At 44.1% G+C, this 23,365-nt stretch overlaps 1 protein-coding gene across 2 annotated transcripts in view; it reads left to right on the top strand.

The window, feature by feature from the left end:
• Positions 1-6,932, top strand: part of tshz1 (teashirt zinc finger homeobox 1) — a 28,549-nt gene extending 21,617 nt beyond the window's left edge. For both annotated transcript variants that reach the window (XM_062445727.1, XM_062445726.1), the window contains exon 3: positions 2,408-6,932. In XM_062445727.1, coding sequence (XP_062301711.1) covers positions 2,408-5,790 — 3,383 coding nt within the window. In that variant the 3' untranslated portion in view covers positions 5,791-6,932. The remainder of the gene's footprint in view (positions 1-2,407) is intronic.
• The last annotated feature ends 16,433 nt before the right edge of the window (positions 6,933-23,365 follow it).

The following is a 23,365-nucleotide window of genomic DNA, read 5'->3' as shown; positions in this document are numbered from 1 at the left end:
GTGTAATGTTTTTTTTGTGTGTGTTTTCTTTTTCTTTTTTTTTTAGGTGTCAGCTTCTTTTGTCAGTCAAGCCGTTTTTCCTTTTACATACTCTGGAAATATTGACTGTAATTAGTCCGTAGCGAGGTGGAAAACTTCTTTTGAGAGGTGTTTATTTAAAACCCGGAGCTCCCTGGAGAGACAGTGAGCCTTGGTCCGTATGTGTTTGTGCGTACTGCACACTCAAACACACACATCTGCACGTGTGTGTGTGTTTCGAGGATACTGACCAAGTATTGTTGTCAAATAAGGAAACGTTCTAGAAGGATCACACTAGTGTGTCCTGACTGTGTTTTCAGTTCTGCTGAATGACGTTGCATTAATGACAGTATTCATTGAGTCAACGGATAAATGTATTGTGCAGACAAGCTCTTAGAGATATTACCAAGCGCACGTATTCAATGTGTGGACGACATCTCGTATTCTCACTCGCTATTATGGACTCAAGCGCTCCGAGGCCTACGGCTTCCGCAGATTCTCCCAGACAGCGGTAAATGGCACCTCGCAGACATCAGGTATTGTGTCCACTCCGATTACAGGATGATGGGCCGCGCGATGCTCAGAGCTGACAGCACATCTGCCCGCTCGCTGGAGACCCGTCCTGGCATCCTGGACAGGCATCTTATGGGGGTGGACGCGGAGAAACGGAGAAGCGATGTTGTCCGTCTTACAGTTACATTTAGTCATTTAGCAGACGCTCTTATCCAGAGCGACTTACAGTAAGTACAGGGACATTCTCCCCGAGGCAAGTAGGGTGAAGTGCCTTGCCCAAGGACACAACGTCATTCGGCACAGCCGGGAATCGAACCGGTAACCTTCAGATTACTAGCCCGACTCCCTAACCTCTCAGCCACCTGTCTCCCTTGCTCACCTGCTCGCAACGTTTTCCACTTGCACTTGTACATGTCTCGTTCTCCGAGATATCTCTTTCGACATATTTGTTTTGATTCCATCTGAGTGAAACGATGCCCTATCAATCTGGTCATTCCTATGTAATTTAGACCAATTGCGATCTTAAAGGGAGTGCTGAAAGTGATATTTTGTTGGTCTGCAGTAGAGTCTTGTTAAATACATGGTTGCGTAGCTTCCGTTGGCATTTCATGATCGTCATTATAAATAAATTGCATCTCTTGCACACGTCTCCTGTGTGTCAACAAAGCATTCAATTGTTCCCATGGTTTCTAGGTTGGCAACACGTTAAAGAGTGTTTGCCAAGGTGAAAATCTGTGTTTTGTATACCATACTTGAGCCTTGCTGTGGGTAAGCCTACCGATCTCATCATCTGCCTCCATTTTGTTCATATGTATATATACCAATAAGTGAAAGATACGATTTTCTTCTTTTTTTTTTCTTCCTTCCCCTTTATAATTCTCCCACATACAAAGAGCCGCTTGTGGCTTATTGCTCTATTTCCGTTTCCCCCTTGAAACGACCCACCGAGTCCCCAAGCACTGGTCCAGCATGGGCAGTGACAACATGACATGTTATGTCCACCGGCGATATCCGGGCATCACGCTGTGAGCGCTTCCACAGACCGTGCCAGCTCCACTCCAGCCAGCCGAGACCTGGCAAGCCTAGCGTCCTCGCTGCTATCTCCTACTTGACGGGCGTACTGTGAGCAGCGCAGTGGCAGGAGAGATCGGATCAAAGTCAGATTGAAACGATGCCCTCCAAAACTGAGAAAGGGGGAGGGGGAGTTTTTGTACAGTGAGCCTTATTGGGATTGAAATCTGGGTGGCCCTATTTATATGGTTATACATTTGAGTTTTTCAGCTGAGTGCTAGGTTGAAACACATAAGCTGAGTATATATTTGGTTCTGTGTTTTGTGCTTGTTCAGACCAGACAGTTCATTACTGTACACAGTAACTTCTATTAACAATTTTCTATTTTCTCATTTTGTTTCCACACAGTCAGTGGTATGTGAACAGACTCATGATGAAATTACATCAGGCACTCTGAAAACTCCTTCTCTTACATTTTGCTTGTGTCCCAGTTTTTTTTTTTCATCAACCATTACTCAAACGTATCTGTGGTCCCCTTTACCCTTGCTGAGCTATAATGTTCAATACCTTCGTTAGGCCTTACAGAGAAGAAGACTATCTATCATAGTCAAGATATGGATGTTTGCCACTTTATAATTGCAAAGCTGTGTCCTCTGCCAAGACTATTGACTAAAATCTCTTGAGAATCATTATACTCACTCGCCCTTGTGCACATACTCAGTTTCATATACACACACACTTACATAGACCCGGGTACCCCCCCCCCCCCCAAAAAAAAAACAAACATCTTGACTAATGTGATCGGTGCCAATAGGAACGTATCCTACTAAATAATTTTCTCACCATCTTTTCTTGTGTTTTTCAGCTTACGCGCCCGAGGACGAGTTCAAGGCCGACAAGATTGATGAGGAGGAAGAACCCTTGCAGGACGACGGCCTGTCCTTAGACGGCCAGGATGCCGAATATCTGTTCAACGACGACGAGGATGCCAGGGACCGCCTCAGCTATCAGAACTCCCCGCTCAGCAACGGCACCAACCCAGACGCCGGCTACGGGTCTCCGCTCAGCGACACCAGCGACCAGCTGGCCGACTTTAAGAGCACCTCCTCGTCCAAAGACGGACAAGCCGTCGGGGGAGACGCGGAGTCCGTTAACGGCCTCTCGCTGCAGGATAGCCTGGCGCAGATGAAAGCCGTCTATGCAAACCTCATCTCGGAGGCCTCCTGGTCCAGCATAGCCATGGACATGCTGAAGAGCAAGCAGGTCAGCAGCATCAGCGGCAACAAGTGTAACGGAAGCAGCCAGAAGGGGAGCAACAGCGTCCACGGCAACCAAGGGCACAGCCACGTCACCAACAGCAACGGCGGCGGCAGTAGCAGTGCTGTGCCCGCCTCCACAACTACGACCACCACTACGGCTACGAGCGCTTCTTCTAACCACACCAACAATGGCAGCGTTGGCGTTGGCAACGCCGGAGGGGTCGCCTACGACTGGCACCAAGCTGCTCTGGCTAAAACCCTGCAGCATACTCCGTACCACCTCCTCCCAGAGCCCAGTCTCTTCAGCACGGTGCAGCTCTACCGCCAGAACAACAAGCTGTACGGCCCTGTGTTTACGGGCGCCAGTAAGTTCAGGTGCAAGGACTGCAGCGGGGCCTACGACACGCTGGTGGGTCTGACAGTGCACATGAACGAGACGGGACACTACCGGGACGACAACAAGGACAAGGAGGAAGATCGGGGCAAGAGGTGGTCCAAACCTCGCAAGCGCTCCTTGATGGAGATGGAAGGCAAGGAAGATGCCCAGAAGGTGCTCAAGTGCATGTACTGTGGCCACTCGTTTGAATCTCTGCAAGACTTGAGTGTCCACATGATTAAAACTAAACACTATCAGAAAGTGCCTCTCAAAGAACCGATGCCAGCCCTTGCCTCTAAGCTGGTACCCCCTACCAAAAAAAGAGCTTTCCAAGATCTAGTATCCCCATGCTCACCCGAATCCATCAACAACACACCTGGGATACCCCTTGGGGACAACTCAAAAGACCAAAAGGTACTCAACCCTTACGTCACGGCCAATAATCGATATGGTTACCAAAACGGAGCCAGTTACACCTGGCAGTTTGAGGCACGGAAGGCGCAGATTCTCAAATGCATGGAGTGCGGGAGTTCCCACGACACCTTGCAGCAGTTGACGGCGCACATGATGGTCACCGGACACTTTCTCAAAGTGACCAACTCAGCTTCCAAAAAGGGGAAGCAGTTGGTGTTTGACCCTGTGGTTGAGGAGAAGATTCAGTCGATCCCACTCCCACCAACGACCACTCGTCTCCCGGTTCCAAATGTGAAGCCGCAGCCCGAGTCTCCACGACACCCGTCCACCCCCGAAGAGCAAAAGGAGGATCGAAGGGAGGAGGAGCACGGAAATCCGCCAGAAAAGAAGATCAAGGAGGAACAAGAGGATCCGCCGGAGAAAACTGAGAGAGTGGAAAAAACGCAATCCTACAAGTATCTCAGAGAGGAAGATCTTGAGGAAACTCCCAAAGGGGGTCTGGATATCATTAAGTCCTTAGAGAACACAGTGTCAAGTGCCATCAGCAAGGCCCAAACAGGAACACCAACTTGGGGTGGATACCCCAGTATTCATGCCGCATACCAGCTCCAAGGGTCTATGAAGTCTTCCTTTCCTTCCCTTCACAGTGTCCAGGTTCAACCCTTGTTCAGCACCAACAACTTGAAGGCGCTGTCGTCAGACTCTAGCACACTCATACACTCGCCCAGTAGCCCTTCTCCACCTCCGAACCACAAGAACAACGTGTTGGCCATGGAGGAGTTGGTGGAAAAAGTCACAGGAAAAGTCACAGTGAAAAAGGAAAAGGAGGAAAAGGCTACAGACAATAGGTGTAAATCGAGGTCGGCCAAGTCGCCCTCCCCCCTTCCCAAGGACAGAAAAGGGTCGCCCAAACCAGACAACATCTTCAAACCAGTGAAAAACAAACCCATAGAGGAGCATTCAGAGTCCAAGGCCAGGGACGGAGAGGCAAAAGATAGAAAAGTAGATCCTCCAGTTAAAAATGGGACAGATTTACCCCCAAAAAACTTCTCCAATGGCGGCAACAGCTTGGGGATCATCACGGATCACTCCCCTGAACAGCCCCTTATCAACCCCCTCAGTGCTTTGCAGTCCATCATGAACACACACTTGGGAAAGGCCTCAAAGACTTCCACTCCCTTCCTGGATCCCCTTTCAATGCTGTACAAAATCAGCAACAACATGATGGAAAGACCCGTCAACACCTCCACTCAGGTCAAGCAAGTAGAGGCTCTCAACCAGTATTTTGACAGTGACGATCAGCCCATGGACTTGACGAAATCCAAAACCTCCAATGGGCGCACTGCTAACAATACCCCTTCTACACTTCACAGTTCAACAAACTGCAACAGCAACATGAACAGCAGCAGGCCAATCCTCAATAGCTTGTCTGAATCCATATCGTCTCCTCTGAGGGAGAACGCCCTGATGGACATCTCAGACATGGTGAAGAATCTAACCGGTCGTCTGACGCCCAAGTCCTCCACTCCGTCCTCCGTATCAGAGAAATCGGACATGGACGGCAGCACCTTTGAGGAGGGCTTGGACGAGTTGTCCCCCATCCAAAAGCGGAAAGGCCGGCAGTCCAACTGGAACCCCCAGCACCTCATCATCCTGCAGGCCCAGTTCGCCTCCAGCCTCCGGGAGACGCCCGAGGGAAAGTTTGTCATGACCGATCTCGGCCCACAGGAACGTGTGCACATCTGCAAGTTTACCGGACTCTCCATGACCACTATATCCCATTGGCTGGCCAACGTCAAGTACCAGTTGAGGCGGACAGGGGGGACGAAGTTCCTGAAAAACATTGACACGGGCCATCCCCTTTTTCTGTGTAATGACTGTGCCTCCCAGTTCAGAACTCCCTCCTCCTACATCAACCATTTAGAGTCCCACTTAGGTTTTAGTTTGAAAGACCTCTCTAAGCTTTCCATAGATCTTATAAGGGATCAACAGGCAGTTAGCAGAATGATATCTGATAAGACCTTTAGTTCTTTAGGACTTACGGAGGAAGACTCTGGGTCTGTGTTTCAGTGCAAGCTGTGCAGTCGGACCTTTGTAAGCAAGCATGCGATAAAACTTCATCTTAGCAAGACACATGGCAAGTCTCCGGAGGACCACCTGATCTTCGTCTCTGAGGTTGAAAAGTTTGATAAACAGTAGATGATGGCATGACTGATTATTGAATTGTTGCACTATATCAATACTGCACTGCATCTTAACTGAGCCTTTGGAATTAGTTAACTGTTGTCATAAAACTGGACCATCTTCTGTTTTTGATATCAGTTCGATTTTATTTTTTCACCCACTTTTTGGAGACTATTTATATGATGCTTGATTTCTGCATGTTTTTCTGTGAAGTATGAAAAAAAAACTACATTTCCAATGTTTGTATTTTACATATTCAAAAAAAAAAAAAAAATACAACCAAAATATCACATTTGGGAAAATATATAATTGATATGAAGGTTTTTTGTTTTTCGAAATTTGTCACAAATGACAGTACATTCTCTTAAAATTATTTAAAATTATGAAGGATCCCTGCACTGTAAGGAAGTGTACCTGAGTGTATGTACTTGAACAATGAAGAGATACTCTTATGGGTTTGTAGGATTTACTTCATGGCATGATTACATGTTTTTTCTCGTTCCTTCTAATCAACTCATTATTGCAAGGTTGGAAAAAACGTTGCAAGTTTAAGAATTGTGTGTCATTGCTTTGTAATAAAGTAGATAATTAAAAACTAATTTTTGCTAAATATGTTCAGCTACTCTCTGTATTTTGTTTAATTAATCTACTTTTATTTAAAGCTTTTTATTATATTTGCTTTGGTACCCAAATTTGATTTATCTTTGTGTGCAACTCTCAACTTGTACATGAAATGTAAAATTGGTGAATATATTAATGATCAGCAAGTATGTGTAAATGTATGTCATCATATCTTGCGATTTGCAGCAGCTCAGCATTCTTTGTACTGTGTGCATTTTTATATTGTCATTTTATAGAAACTTGTGAAAAAGGTCAAATGTACTATGGCAAATGTATATAGATAAAAATATATACAGTATATTCTGTAGAGCCACAACATGTCCTTTTTTTCAATGAAAAGTAGGTTATTCCTGGTGTGGTTAAATAGACCTATACAGGCATCACAAATGATGCATGGTACTGTATGTCCAAGTTAACAAGCAATGCACAATACATTTTAATGTTTTGTCATCAATAATGTTCAGAATTCTATCCTTCAATTCATGAAATACTCTTTTGTTTCTCTAATTGTAAAATAAACTCCCAGTAATTCTGAATTCCGTTGTTTTGTTTTGCTTCAAGTCTTTATTAAATCACTGCATACAGTCCGGTACAAACAAGAAATGTCATGTATTTAGACAAATGTTTTCAAGTATTGACGCCATATATGCATTTAGGGTCACTTTACTATTAAGGATATCAGTTAACTTGAAAGAACAGTTAAGTTATGTACAAAAGAATCTGCTTACATTGGCATTCTACTGCATTTGTATAATAATTCTTAACTGTGGCTTCAGATCAATGACGAACGAAGATGTGTTAGTTTATCACTCATTCCAGGCACAACAACAACAAGCTTCTGATGACTGGCACCAGCAGACGTCAAACTCCTCTGGCTGAGAGTCTTGTGGGTTTAGGACGTTTGAGCTTCACTGTCTTCTCACAACAGATAGCATTTAGTCAGCGATTGGCTTTTCCTTTCGGTAAGGATCTTAGCCGCTTAGTCTATGTAAATCACAGTAATCGTAAGTAACGCCACAATGCAGCTACCTGTGGAGAAAACGGCTACATTGGAAGATAGTCGGAGTTTAAGCAGATTTGCATAGCTTTGCATTTGTGCTCACAAAAAAAAAAAAAAAAGGATTCTGGGGGGATTCATGGGTCTCCCGCTTATTTGGTAAATGTCAGTTCCCTTTTGGGAATCTGTACTCCTTTCAACTCAATTAGGAGCCGATTATGTATTTTGGACACTGGGAGACACATGGAAGGAGACAGTGAGAATCTGCAGTATGCTAATATTTGAAACTGTCTAACACAGTAGTGGAACACATATCAATCATCTGATTCAATTGTTGTTTTTGTATTGTAATTATTTTGTGTGAAAATGTCATTGATAGTTGTATGCAAGCCTTTTTTTGCCATCTCACAGTTTTTAATGGGTACACATTTCTAAATGAATGTATTAATTTATAATTGTCTTGCCTTTTTGGCACCAACTATATCAAGACTGGAGTCAAGTGGCATCTTAACCCCTGGCAATAGAGAAAACAACCTTTCTTGATTCTACAGTTTACCCAGTCTGGGAAAGTAAAGGGTGTGGCACGAGAAAGGTATGTACAGACTTTACTGAAGCGAAATGTGTCTTTATAAAAAGTAATCTCTCTACGTTTGCAGGAAATCATACACAGTGCTATTCGTCTTAATGGACATGTCTTCAGTAGAGGCCTAGAAAGGTCATCACCAAGGTAGCATATCTAAACACTTGCAGTCTGTTTCTGTCAACTTGACGCAGAAAGACCTCGAAACCCAGCACGCATCTCGAACCACAAGAACGACAACAGAATAACTATACATAATCTAAAAACTGTTGCTTTTGTCATTAAAAGTAGGATTTGCAGGGGCTTAACAGTTACAGGTGTGTTTAAAAGACATAGCTTCCCGTGGCTTGAAGACACGGAGGGAAACTTGATAAAGGCATGGCAGGTTTCCACTGAAGGTATTCAAGATGACACCGCAGCCCCACATACTCCCTACACTAGCCTCGGGCGATACTCAGAGAAACAATACCGAGCCCCTGCACCTCACAGCTGGTGTTCAGTACCTGAAACCCGGAGATGTTGCAGCTGAATACGGGAGGATTAGAGTCGCAAACAAAGGAGGAGGCACAACCGCATGCGGGGGAATACGAGAGTGGCACTGGATGATTCAGATGATTTAGATGATAATTTCACTCTCCTTTAAAGACAGAAAGTCTAGCTGAAGTAAATATGTTGAATTTAAGTCTGGAGATGGACATACAGTATCAGAGCATTTTCTGTTGAGAATTGGTAGTATTTGGTTTGACTACCTGAACTACGTATGTTCCTTAGCATGCTCTATTCAGATCAAAGTCAGACGAACGGATTCACAGTTGCTCAGTATATCATGCATATAGTGCACCTTGTGTTCACAAATGTACTGGATGGTGTGCATTGGATATATTTGCTTTCTTGTTTACTTTCCATTCTACAAGAACATTTTCAACTTTTCAATCATTGCTAAATTATATGGGTACCAGTCATTGGTTTCAACTTTGAGGAAATTTAAATAAGAGTTTCATTGATTGTCTGTGAGAAATAGTCATTTCTGTCTTGTCAAAAAACAAAAAAGCATGAGACTTTCAATCAGACACTGGTTTGTTCTCTTGCCTCTTTACTCTGATAGTTTTTTACTTTCGAGCAAACAGAAAATAAATTGGTTTGATGTCCTCACCATTACCAGACAAACAGAAACGCAGGCAACAGCATAAATCTAATGTTAAGCAAACCGGTGTTTGACAGAAACCTTGTGATGAATTACATTTGTTTACAATATACTATAATCAAAACAAGAAAATGCTTCGCAGTGGTTGAATAGCAATGTTTAGGAAAAAAAGGTTTTGCTCACTTGAAAACTTGAAATGCTTAATAAAAAAAAAACAATACTTACTGTAGAGATCATTGTACATTCACGTGATACAGTACAAAACACCGGTGACTCAGTCCTCAAACTGTTCTCGACTCTCGCTGCCAGAGATCTCCAGGCTTGCCACATCTTTGTAGAGACAAACTCATAGAGAAGTTACATTAAACCTTGATACCCGTTTCAAAGATGGAAATTGAGATACCCAAAACACTTGAGACTCCTCACGATGGACAGGGATTTCATTCCAATGTTAGTTGACATATCCCTCCCTGCTGAAATCCACAACAGTCGAGAACCATCTTGTAGTGTTGTGTCCCTGTCAGAAGTGAGGCCGTGTTTCTGAGATAGAGAGACAATGTTATTCATCAGGGTGAGCCAAACACCCTTGAAGAATGGAGACATGACAAAATCATCTCTTTCGAGAATAATGACGGCTGCCAACGCGTCAAATAGATGCTGTGTTCTCAACAACTATCGGAAGCTTTTCTTCATGATTCCGGTTTTCTCCAAGGCCCCACAGGTGTTTTTTCGCAGGCGGCGTTGTCACCATGGCATCAGTCACCATTGACAACAGATCAAAACATACCTCTTCATTGTTGAGAAAGAGATTCACCTAGCCTCACCTAGCCATTATATGTATTTATTATATCCTTATCACTTTCTACAATTTACAATAAAATGTCTCCCTAATAAAATTCATTCACTTATAAATTCATTCATTTAACCTGTTGGCTGATTTAGGGCGAGACCTGTATTATGCCGAAGACAATAAGGAAAGATACGTTTGAGTAATGAGAGAAATATGTTTATATCTCATCTATGTCTATTGTTTCCACTCAAAAGACATTCAGTTTATACTGGTATGCATTTTATGCATTCAAAACTGAATGATTGAATTTCACTCTAACTGAATGATATTTGCACAGTCTATAATTGCATGGGGCCTCTATGGGCAACAAAAACCTCTTCCATTGCTGCTAAGGGATTTCGGCACAATCGGATCTTAAATTGATGAGAAAAGAAGAAAAAGGTGCATGTGTACATGCACCTTATATGTCTACAAATAACATATAAGTTGGTTCTGTTCCCATTTGTGTGAGGGGAAATTGTAGATGTGTCCTTAAGGACCTTAGAGAAGGCAGAGTGGTGTTCCCTGCTCAGTGCCTGACACTTCCAGCAGTACAGTGATTCTTCAACATTTCTTGTTATGTTAGACTATTCCTGGTTGGGGTTGCCACATTTGAATGTCAATGTATTTCTCATTTCAAGCTTTGCGAAAAAAAAAAAAAAAAAAGCACTGTCACATGGCCTGCACAGGCCTTGGACATTGTGATGAGTCTCATTCACATTCTGTCCAAACCTGACATCATTTGCATGAGAATAAGCCCAAACTCGAGAACGTGACATGTCCCAGACAAGGGATCACAACTTGGCTGTCATATTAGGCCCGTAAATTCAGGTGACACAGATCCTGTGTCCTCATCAAGCCTGTCTTGACAGTGGTTCATGTTCCCCACTACTTTTATAGGGGAGGGGGGGGATCTTTTGGATATTTTTTTGGTGTTTTTAATCAGGAAGACTGTCCCCCCTTTCCGGAGGTGTGCACATCTGGAGGGGCAGCCCGCTGGCCGGTGTGGCATCATTAGCCGATACTGGGATGGTGAGCATCTGACACATGTCTGAGGTAGATCCTGCGACCCGTGGACGTCGCATCCGCATAATGTGAAAGTGACGGCGTTCTTATGCACAGCGACGCTGTCAGGATCGACACGCGCAGGCAGAGGTGGGGAGGTGTTGGTGGGGGGGGAGGTGGGGTCTCTCCCTGCTTCAAAGGATGGTCATGATGCACTGCTCTCAGCAGTATACAAACCTCACACACACGTGTCTCTCTTCTCGCTCTCTGTCTCTCTCTCTCTCTCTTACACACATACACACACAAACACAATGACTATCTTCAGTGTATTAATGTGCATCCCTCCTATCACTCACGTGAATCCTATTCAGTTATAGCTTATTGTTTTAATTGGTCCTGTAGAAACAAACAAACAGAAACAGCCCCAGTAATAAAAACATGTTTTCATGCATTCTCACTGCATGGACAGCAACTAAATACCACTTAACTCTACTTGATGCACAGACAAGACCTCTGGCCTCACTGTCACTTTGAAACTACAGTGTATCTCTCACCCTTTCTTCAGCCCAAGTCCAACCATGCATTATGCATGTCTGACGTCACTCTGGGCATCACTTCCTGGTTCCGTGGCTAGTCACATGAGCCTTTGCGTGTTTTGTGGAAGTAAATTACTTATGGTCACTGACAGGGGATGGGTTTTGGCTGACTGAAGACATTACAGTGGATGGCAATGTCAGCTAAATGTTGTGGATTGGATTGATGTCTGCATTCTTTGTCATCAGTAGGCCTAAATATAATTTCACTTGGTTATTTTTCATAATGACAAATAGTTTGATAACTTGCTTTTACTGTGATTTTCATATTTTGTTTGCAGAAAGGAGCCACAGTTAGTCATCTTTTGCTAGGTGATGAGTTGTGGCTGTTCCCATGAAATCTGAACTTCCCCACTGTGATAGTGGGGAAGTTCAGAAGATCCTCCAAGTTAAGATGGTATCCTCCAAAAAATGTATTCTGGCTATGCCCCCGGTCTAAACCTTCATATGTGGAACCTATACATCCCTAATCCTCCAGGGTTAGGGTTAGCCTAATCTTTCACAGTTCACTGAAGCATATAGGCCTACAGTAAAGTTATTTGAAGAGAGGACCATAAAGGGATTGTCCTATCATGTTTTCTTTTTTAAGAGTATATGTCCCATAACTGTCATGGATGGTTGTGTAGACATGCTGATATATGGATGTCTGAGATTATGGAGTAGGCCTAGTGGATGTAGCATCCAGCTGTAGACGCTGATGTTTAGAGTCTATTAATTTTACAACACTGTATAGAATTATCCGTTTGTTTAAAGGTTAACTGCCTCCCCGCTTATGAGGAGTGCATTTTCTCCCCTCGCGCCAAAAATCATTGACGCACTCCTTCGCGTGCCTTCGCAGACGCGCACAGATAAAAGTTTGAAAGAGTCACGGGGTGATGTAAAAACAGGAGAGCGATAAATTAACACGCCCTCCGCGCAACTCTTCCCCCAGTCCGGCGGCAACTCGACGACATATATGTCTTTAAGAGATGTATTAATAGAGGAACAAACAATCCACTTAATGCCCAAAGTGAAGGGTAGAGTCATTTTTACAAGTCTGTGAGATGAGATTCCACTTTCACGGCCCACGTCGGCAGCGATGATTTAGCACACCGGCCTGCCAGTCCTTTGTCACTTGGGCACGGCAATCTTTCTCTGTCAGCTGCCAGGGGCAGGGCTGAAGTTCAGCTTCTGCAATAACACTAAATGCACCGCCACCGGCTCATGGTCCGATAGCTCATGAATATGAATATACATATAAATAGACAAGTTTAGGAGGCGGAGAGATGCGGGCCCTGTCACTCTCGTCTTACCTAACATCTCCACTGAGAGTAGGCTGTGTCCCAGTTCCTTGACAGAAGAGACTTCCACAAAGTTGGTCAGGGAACATAGAGGCCTACCTTTCTCTCACTTCGAATGTGCTTGTTCTTCAACTGCGACATTTACAGGTAGAGTTTATTATGCAAGTCTTGTGTCGGCATTTCCCTGTACACTGCGTTGTCTGCATTCGCCTCCGTAAAAAGCATGTGACATCACATGATTCCTGACTCTTAAAACCAAAACCCCTAGCCCTCATTTCAAACTAACATTTACACAACCGTTTTGACATAGTAAAACATTTAAGTAATCATAAAAGTAATAATTAAAAAGTGTAATAATTATAAAATGACGAATAACTAAATAGGGTACTAGCATAAAAACAATTTTTTCCCCAATGTAGGTCATCTCTTTTATGCCATTCTCCTTTCTACGTTTCTTAAATGGGTCAGCCTAAAGCAGAAAATTGAAATTTCAGATCTGAGGTGGTGCTACAGGTTTCGATTAAACCAAACAATCTACCTTGAAAGGACACATGATCACCATAATACATGACAAGCTTACAGCCGGTTAGCACATGGGCCAGGCCAGGGTATCCTTATAGAGCTAATGCAGTGTGTGAAGGCCACCAGGATGCCTCTGTTTGTGTTTTGGTAGAGGACACCAAACAGATGTACAGTACAGTGCATACCTGGCCAGCGTACGCTTATTGGCACTGACACATTGACACGTTGTATATGACGGTCTCCTCAGGGTGAGCTAATAACCAGCTGGAAATGCAAAAATAACATTTGTTTTGGAGAGTTAGGATGTATCGTAATGGGTGACAACTCATGCTATATATTTGAACATGCTGACTGTACCTGGGAGTGTACCGACACAAGTGTGCTCTCCTTGCTTGGGCAACCCCCATGTCACACCTGTCCTACCTGTCCAGTCACAGAGTGTGACGAGAAGTCCTTATTTTTGTCGAGGCGGACATTCTCCAAGCTCGGCTCTACAGTCCTGCTTCCTCTCCCCACATTGTCACTAGCTGTGCCGGCTTCCATTTTCCTAACAGTAGGAGCCCTGACATGTGACATCACACACGACTCCCCAAGCACAACACACCAAGATTGAGTTCCCCTGACTGTACTGGATCTGCACTGCCACTGCGTCTCTCGCCATTTTTTTTAATACTTTCACTTTAAGTTAAGCCAACCAACAGACTGCCAGGAAACATAGATGTGACAAAAACAGGGAGAAAGAGAGGAGGAAAGAGAGATGGAGAGAGAGAGATTGAGAGAGAGAGAGAGAGAGAGAGACAGAGAGAGAGAGAGAGAGAGAGAGAGAGAGAGAGAGAGAGAGAGAGAGAGAGAGAGAGAGAGAGAGAGAGAGAGAGAGAGAGAGTGGTGGCGTATGCCAGAGCCAAGCTGCCAGTCAACAGCGGGGGTTTTGACAATCATAGGCTGTCATCACTTCCTGATCAGACCTGTCAGCATCAACGCAGGAACGAGACAGGGCTGCGGAGGCTCACACACACACACACACACGCAAACACACACACACACGCAACATACACACAGCTGAAAAAAGAGTCACTTCTGTTATTTATGTGTGCACACACCCTATTTCGATGTGCCAACAAATCAAATGTGTCACAAAGAGCCACACACCATCCACAAGCATTAAACAGGCTTGGAGACCGAGCACATCTGAACAGTTCTCCTTTCCCTGGTCCTGTGTCGTACACTAGCTCTGGCAACAGACTCAATGTGTTTTCCAAGGCTTCATATCACTAGGAAATTTGATAAGAAACCTACCACACTGTTAGAGTTATCTGACAACTATACTGAGATGCAGATGGAATGAAGAATGTCACCCAGAAGAGATGGTGCTTGTTGACAACAGCACAGCACGTGTGGAAGGGAGTTTGGCTGCAGCAGCCTTCGTTTAGAAGACCCAAACTATTCAGAAGGTCACTAGAAACCCAGATCCCTCTGCCTCTCTACCTCCTCCACCCCTCTCTGCCTCTACTCCTGCCCCTCTGCCTCTTTACTCCACCCCCTCTAACCCTCTGTCACCAGCCACCAAATGAGTCAACATGTGCTCATGATGATAATGATGATTTTGCAAATAGGCCCCAGGGCTGAGAACTGGAATGGTCTTCTGTGGTAACGACCCATTAAAGGAAACCAGGCTGCAGCCTTCTCCTCTCTCAGTCTGTCTGCCGTCACGACCCGCATGTCTGATCGTGGCCGCTGTGCGTCGTCAACCGTCTGGAGATATTGAATGCGGTGCTTTTCACGGAATAGATTTGGCCCGTTAGATTTGACTGTGCATAAATAAGAAGCCCCGAGGCGATATTTTGATTTTAACCAGAGCTTTTGGCCGTGATTTAGAAGGTAGGAAACTGGGTGACAATGCTAACGAGGGGAGGCGTCCGTGCATGTGTTTTGGTTGCCTACGTTTATCCAGATTTTGGTTGTAAGCGTTGGAAACACACACACACACTGACGATGCAGTGATCCTACAGTACTGCTCTAGTTATTGCAAAAGATGGTTAAGAGCCAAGCAGTCACCTGGTTCCTGCAGGCATCAAAGCAGCTTTTTGATCAGTTTGATGGAAATGTGCTCTCAGTTTCAGGGGGAGTGGATGAACAGACAGGGGGATATGGAGCAGGCTCCATATCCCTGCCTCCATATCCCTGCCTCCATATCCCTGCCTCCATATCCCTGCCTCCATATCCCTGCCTCCATATCCCTGCCTCCATATCCCTGCCTCCATATCCCTGCCTCCATAGCCTGTCCATCTCACCTGTCTGGCCTCACTCAGTTTCACTCACCGTCTCTCTCTCTCTCTCTCTCTCTCTCTCTCTCTCTCTCTCTCTCTCTCTCTCTCTCTCTCTCTCTCTCTCTCTCTCTCTCTCTCTCTCTCTCTCTATCTGTCTCTCTCTATCTTTCTTCTTCTACAGAGATGCCTCTTCCCCTGCCTCTTGGGTAGGCCTGGGGGAAGTTTAGCTGGAGCAAGGCCTGTTATTGAACCTGGAGTGGAGCCAGTCATGTAGAATATGCTGTCTCCTGAAAAACCCAGACAATTGAGAAATGCTGTTATTGGAAGGATGGGGGAGTCAGGTGGCTGAGCGGTGAGGGAGTCGGGCAAGTAATCTGAAGGTTGCCAGTTCGATTCCCGGCCGTGCCGAATGATGTTGTGTCCTTGGGCAAGGCATTTCACCCTACTTGCCTCGGGGGGAATGTCCCTGTACTTACTGTAAGTCGCTCTGGATAAGAGCGTCTGCTAAATGACTAAATGTAAATGTAAGGATCTTGTCGGTTTGGAAACATGCGCCATAGTAAGAATGTGTCTACGCACCAAGGCTCCTTTCTTTAATCACTTTCGAATTTTGTACGTTTAAATGGAACGACATTCAAACGCACGGCTTCGCAGCAAGTTTTAGTCGCCCGTGTAGATGATGGCCGCAAAATTATAGACGAGTCTAAAACATGGTTGGTGAGTGTTCATCACTGCGTGTCATGTTCCACCCGTGTTCTGTAACTACTGCAGGTGTTCAGTGTGTTTATCTGGAGTGAGTGGCAATAAGCAATCTTTAATTAGCACATTGTCACATTAACATATCATATTGAGCCATATGCGTTATTTTTTTAAACACTATTGCAGACTGTCTCAAGTCTTGTACACGATAATTAAGATCAAACAATTTAATTTGGCTTGTTCATTATCCACTTAAGGTGTAGAGACTGACACTTCACAAGGATGTGTACAGTGTGTGTGTGTGTGTCTGCGGCTGTGAATAAAAACACACAAACACACCAAGTGTGGGCATATGCAAGTTACTACCTTCATGGCATTTTCTGTGTTTGATATTCATTTGTTTGCGCTTGTTATATACAGGGAATTACTCCCACTGACGTCAATCATTATCACACTGTTTTTGCCAGTGGTCGAAGACATAACATGGCACAGTACTGTAGGTACACTCTCACTTAGAAAACTCAATAGAGAAACGATTTCTTGCACGTCTGCAACAATGTGTTTGTTGGAATAAGTGGCAATCGTTACGCTCGGCCTAATTAACAAGGTGGATTCTGTAAAAAAAAACTATAAATGAATATGCAAATGATCTCTCTGTCTGCAGCTAATTTTCTGAAGCGTTGATAACAGTGTGCTGTTAAGCTTCTCTCTTAACCCTGATTTTCCTCATCCACCATAACAAACAAACAGAAATGATAATCCTATTATATTCTTAATGGCACCGGTTTTGTGTTCCTAGGGCATTTTGGGAGCAATTTATTTTAGATGCAATGTTTTCTTCAGTGTGACTAACAAAACTTGAAATCAATTTTCAGCCATGGAGGTGTCATTTTTTACTGCATACCTTTTACTGCATATCATTCAGTTTCCTTCTCATTCATTTCATGTTTCTAAGTTTTTCCCTTTTTTGTTGTTTTTTTGTGATGCTTCTCGTCCATCTCGTCAGGAGGCAATGCCAGCAAACTTTTTATTTGTGTGGAATTAAAACTGATTAGCTTAGCATCATCACTGGCACATGTGGGAAGTCAGGTGGCTGTGGGGAGTCAGGTGGCTGAGCGGTTAGGGAATCGGGCTAGTAATCAGAAGGTTGCTGGTTCGATTCTGGCCATGCAATGACGTTGTGTCCTTGGGCAAGGCACTTCACCCTACTTGCCTCGGGGGGAATGTCCCTGTACTTACTGTAAGTCGCTCTGGATAAGAGCGTCTGCTAAATGACTAAATGTAAAATGTAAATGAAAGGATGAGAGGTGTTTATCTAGCAACTTATTTGTAAACATCTCCTCTCATCAATACAAGGTGGGTGAGTGAGCAGACCTGATAATAGAGGTTTGAATGAATTAGAGGTGAACTTTAGAAAGTCTTTGGCGCATGGATGGAACCTGGAACTACTGGCCAAACTGTAGGGATAACTGTCGGGTCACTAAGTATCATTCTGAGGTCACTAATTGTGATTGTAAGGTTGTTGGGTGTTATTGTAAGTTACATGCGGGACAACCTGTAAACCAGTAGAAAACCTCCAGTACTTAATCTGGGCACGATTCCGAGGCAGGAGACATTGGGATTCTACAGCACCACAAAGTTGACCTGCTATGGATGATATTTATAGTAACTGATTCTGGTTGGAGTCTATGAGGATCATGTTGTTCTGCGTTAAGATTGAATGTGCCAGAACTGTGAAGTACAGACCTGCAACAACGTAGAATGTTACCTGTACACATGCACATGATTCAGCGGTTTACATAAATTAATAAAAATTACAGTTTTAAATATCCAGTATCCTCAGTGTTGATGTCTGTCCAAAGCTATTCTTTTCAAGCAGACAAGCCGATACTTCTACACAGAATAGGATTGGGTTAACCTACATATTCAAATTAATATGCGAGTCCATCCCTGCTGTTTGTCTGTCTGTTTCCTTTACTGTCAGCAGTGTGTGTGTGTACGTGTGTGTGTGTGTGTGTGTGTGTGTACGTGTGTGTGTGTGTGTTGGGCCTCAAACACTGTAGACTTGTGTTTTACAGTCTCTCCTTGATGACCTTCCACAGTGTGCACAGTAACCTTAGGAGAAATGTGACAAGAGCCAATATGACAGCTATGCAGGTGTGACAGGGAAGAGCACAAAGTTTTCAAGGACACAGTATGCGCGAGCACACCTCCAAGGGCCAACAAACGCCACTAACTGGCACAGAAACACCGTAAAGTTGGACACCACAGAGAAACACAGAGCGTTGGCTTGGGTTAGTGTTTCCCAATTTGGAAGTGCTGATGGGACGTGAGCTGAACAATGCCAAGGAGAGGAGCAAGCTCTTGATTCCTGCCTGTGTTGGTTTGAAAGGACGGTTTATATCGATTTAGTTTTAGAATAGTTTCAGACTATTTCTATATTTTGAACAATTACTTTTTTCTAAACACTTCATGTAATGTACAGGTACTAAGTAAATATTTAGTTACATCTACAAAACACGCACACATATGCACACTGTTTTAGGCACATTCTACTTAGATGATTGTACTTAATCTAGATTACATACATTTGTGTGTTCAATAACCATGAAACGAAATACAAAATGTGGACTAAACTAACAGGGTTTCATTATAAGTAAAGCAAAGTAATTTTTTATTTTGTTGATGAGAAAAGTAGTTTCAGTCAAGTGACGTGTCACTAATGTCACACACAACACAATTGCAAACAGCCAAACCTATTCTTCACAAGTTTTAAAGGTTTCTAAATATTTTAAGACTCATGGCAGTTCTTACATTACTGTAATATGGCTGCGGATTGAGTACGGGAAACCTATTTGAAGACCATTGCAAATCAGCTGTGACAAACGTTCCAGAGAGCTCCCTCAACAATGACTACCATCCCACAACCAAAGGTTCTGCTAACATGAAACAGTCGCATTACTTAAACTCCAACACACCTGTCGGACATAGAGGTCTTCAACCTCAGAAATTAAAGAAATGCCGGCTTGCATTATTCTTCTCAATTTCCCCTTCTTGAATAATACCTAAGTTGAAATGCTGTCATCCCGGACACTAGACACGTAATTATTGTGGAAGTGTTTGTTTGGATTTTGTGTGTCAGGTGGTGTTTAAGCCGAACCAAATCCTTGTGAAGTCTCTCTGTGAAGCGTTCTGAAGACGGCAGCAGCTCTTTAATCTCGGCAGTACGCCGTAACATCCCAGACACACCTCTCATTTGAACTATTTATAACGTCTGCTTATGGTCTGGTCTTTCTCCTTCTCGTTCTCGTTCTCTCTCTCTCTCTCTTTCTCTCTCTCGTTTGGTAAAGTTTCAACTCAACTTCACCGATGAGAAAGTGTACCGTGAAGAGGCGTCATGTCAAAGGTATGGATCACATGACGTCACAGACATGACTTGTATTCAACCCTTAGAAGTCTGACATCGGGTCTACGAGCAGGTCATGTATTTTGTCTGTTCTTCAAGTAGCCCTCAAGATATTTTTCAACACGAGGAGCTAATCTGCTTCATTAGTGGCTCCCACTTAATTGTCTGCGCCGCATCTCAGACATCTGACTGATAAGAGGATTGTAATAGGGCTGATTCCTTCAAATACGAGACGAGATGAGGAGCAGTTCGTTCACAGCTGCTTATGGATTTAAGAGCTGGGTGGGGGTGCTGTTAGAGATTTAGGAGAAGTGGGGGGTGGCGTGTGTGTAGTGTGTAGTGTGTGTGTGTGTGTGTAGTGTGTGTGTAGTGTGTGTGTAGTGTGTGTGTGTGTGTAGTGTGTGTGTAGTGTGTGTGTAGTGTGTGTGTAGTGTGTAGTGTGTGTGTGTGTGTGTGTGTGTGTAGTGTGTAGTGTGTGTGTGTGTGTGTGTGTAGTGTGTAGTGTGTAGTGTGTGTGTGTGTGTAGTGTGTGTGTAGTGTGGGGGAATGGGTAGGGGGGTGTAGAGGGGTGGGGGCAGTCTTTCATATGTCCTGCTGTTTCCTCTGCATGATTCTGCTGTGTGCCAGGTGGGGGGGGGGGCGTTGCAGTTCTGTTGTCAGGACAAAAGGGACTAGTTGGAATGACTTGGCGGGGACTAATCAGAGTTTAGTAGCTGTAGAGGTTAGGGGCCTTCACACACACACACACTCGTGTTGTTGCTAAACATTTCACAGTCAAATAAACTCCCACAGGTTTTTGAAAACAGCTTTCAAACATAGTCGGAGAACTGATTTTAATCACAAAAACACATCAGTAAAATTAATGCTTTCATTTCGGAATACAATGCAGGATTTTATGTCTCATGAATACCTGAATGTATATTTAGATTACCTAAATAAAACATAGCCTTTCGAAATACACAAACATGCAATTGTATGATGCCGCTTTGTGTATGAGAAATAAACATTTATTATTTACAAATACAAACAAGCAAGACATTACTACATGTCCTGTATTGATGTGTATAGAACACAATTATCTCTTCTTCTCTCTTTCCTGCCTAATGGCAAGGAAACAGACAACAACCTGGCTGTATTAGCTCTGTCTTTAATATTTGATGATAAAACCAGCACAAACAGCCTTCCTGTTATGCCCTCTGCAGTTTTCCATAAGAATAGATTATATTACATATCCTCAAGACAGAGACCAAATAATGATAGAATTTGTAATATATCATTGGGGAGCCATCCTAGACCACAACCACACCCACCCACCACGCACACACACACACACACACACACTCACAACACACACACTCACACAAACATGCCAACACACACACACACACACACTCACAACACACACAAACATGCAAACACACACACACACATACCTCCTGCTCTGTTTAACTTCAAAGTCTTGGCAATTTCTGATCCACATGACATTCACACTCCTCCAGGGTCAAACAACATCTTGCAGCCTTCATAAAATGATTAAATATTTTAAACAGCATCCCTCTCCTGCCTCTTCACCCCCCCGAGACCAGCGCTGTTATCGTTTTTGTCAGAGTCAGTTTCCATCTGCATTTGTCATCCCCGGCCGCATTTACGAGTTATCAATCGTTGTGTCAGAATGCAAAATAACTGATGTTCTTTGGGGCGGTATTGGATGTGAATATCTAGGGCTTTTAATCAATGCATATTCCCCCCCCGCTCTCTCTTTCTCTCTCTCTCTTTCTCTCTCTTATTTTCTCTCTCTCTCACTAACATCCCCCTACTCACATAAATCTGAGCCGGTGTAATGTATTTGCACAGGGAAGAATAGGAGTGTTGTGACAGAAGCAGTAGTTATATTATCAAACATTACACCTAGGGGCTAAAAGAGTATCAAGGGCCTTTCAGTCTGCCTTGGAATCCCGAGCGAGGAGGACGAGAAGGGATTGCTTTCTGTCGACCATAAATCAGAGGACAGGCGAGGCTAATCTCTCTCACTCAGCGGCAGAGTAAATACCCGAGGTGAGGATCTAACGCCTGGCTCCTCGCTCGCCGCACCTGCTTACGGGCGTCCGGGGCGGCGCCGCGGCGGGCGGCGCTACGAGTCCCCTGCTCGCAAAGCCGAGTTTGTCCCATGTGTGTCTTCTCCCTCGACGTCAACCCCCCCTCCCCACCACCACCCCTGTTCACCCATGTTGTTTGCGCTGGTTTGGGCGTACAGGGGACGGATGAGAGCATGTACGTGTGAGTTGCGGGCAGATGGATTGCGTTGGTGGGGTGTGTGGGTGGCGGTTGAGGACAGATATGTATTGTGTTCTATATGTTTTATGTATGTTGTCTTTTTCACAGCAAATTGAAAGTGTTTCCTGACAGTAAATACTTTTCTGTTGGCAGCAAAGGTGATTTACAACTGATGGATGTGACTGAGTGGAGACTATAGGAATAATGCCCACAGCTAATGAACCTCAATAGGATGGTAAAACTATTCGACCATTCAATACATACTTATGTATTTTCACATCCAAAAACAAGTCCTATAGGCAGGAAACTATTGATTAATTCATTTTTTATCTTCAACGGCCAATGCAATGACCGCGCTAAATTAAGCTAACAGGAATTTGCAAACTTTAATGCCTCTCAACGTTACTTGCTACTTGGACATCGTCTTATCAGTTAAGTGGAAAAGTATTAATCTCAGACGCATTTAGCTGTTGTCCGTCTAATGTCCGTTCTCCGAGTTGGTCCTGAAAGCGATCCCCCTTTCTCACCCCCTGTGAATGATGGCTCATCCTGGGCCCAGATGAGGACATTATCATTTGAGTTGAGTTGGGAGTGAAGGCTGGAGGGGGGGGAAGAGTACTCAGGTTCAATCTTTCCTCGATCCCTCACGTCCTCTCTCCTTCCCTCCTACTCTGGAAGCAGCGAGCGAAGAAACCGCACGGATCTTTCCCTCCGAAACTCCTGCCAGGAGAACATGAGGATGCGAGGACCTGAGAGGAGGCCTTGAGGTTTCAACCTAACATCGGTGTCATCGGAGCGTGCAAGGGGGAGAGGAAGGGGGGCGGGCACAGTGGCAATTTAAGTACAAATTAGACCTCAGGGAAGCAAAGAAAGCCCTAGCGACAGTGCCCCTGCTCTGGGAAAATCACTTCTTACATTGTGCCGAGGTAAGTCTGTGGTCTCACCTGACAGTTGGTGGATTTTTACATTTCCCTGTGAAAGGGTTTGTTGCGTCTCTGGTTGGATGCTAAGAGGATGCTGTCAACTTGTGTTCAGGGCTTAAATGACTGGTTGAAAGCGTGGCTTGGACACAAACCCTCACATCCAACCTGGTTGTTCTGCTTTGTATCTCAGGAGGAAGTAAGTATGAGACTGGTTTAAGGCTCTAAGAAGAGGACACAGTTGTCAAACGAAGAAATAAGTCGTATTTTAGTTTCAAGACTGAACACGGTGTCAGTGGTCCGGACCATGGGAATAACACTGCATGTGTTTACTTATTTTTCAGGGTTTAAACATTTGAATTATATTCATAAAATTAATAAATATTTAACTGATAGATTTCAGGATTATTACATGTTCTTAAACCACACCCAGCCCTGACCTGAAGCCATCTG

The sequence above is a fragment of the Osmerus eperlanus genome, chromosome 20, assembly GCF_963692335.1.
Source record: "Osmerus eperlanus chromosome 20, fOsmEpe2.1, whole genome shotgun sequence".
Taxonomy (NCBI): domain Eukaryota; kingdom Metazoa; phylum Chordata; class Actinopteri; order Osmeriformes; family Osmeridae; genus Osmerus; species Osmerus eperlanus.
Note: the sequence above shows the minus strand (reverse complement) of the source record. Positions and strands in the feature narration are given on the sequence as shown.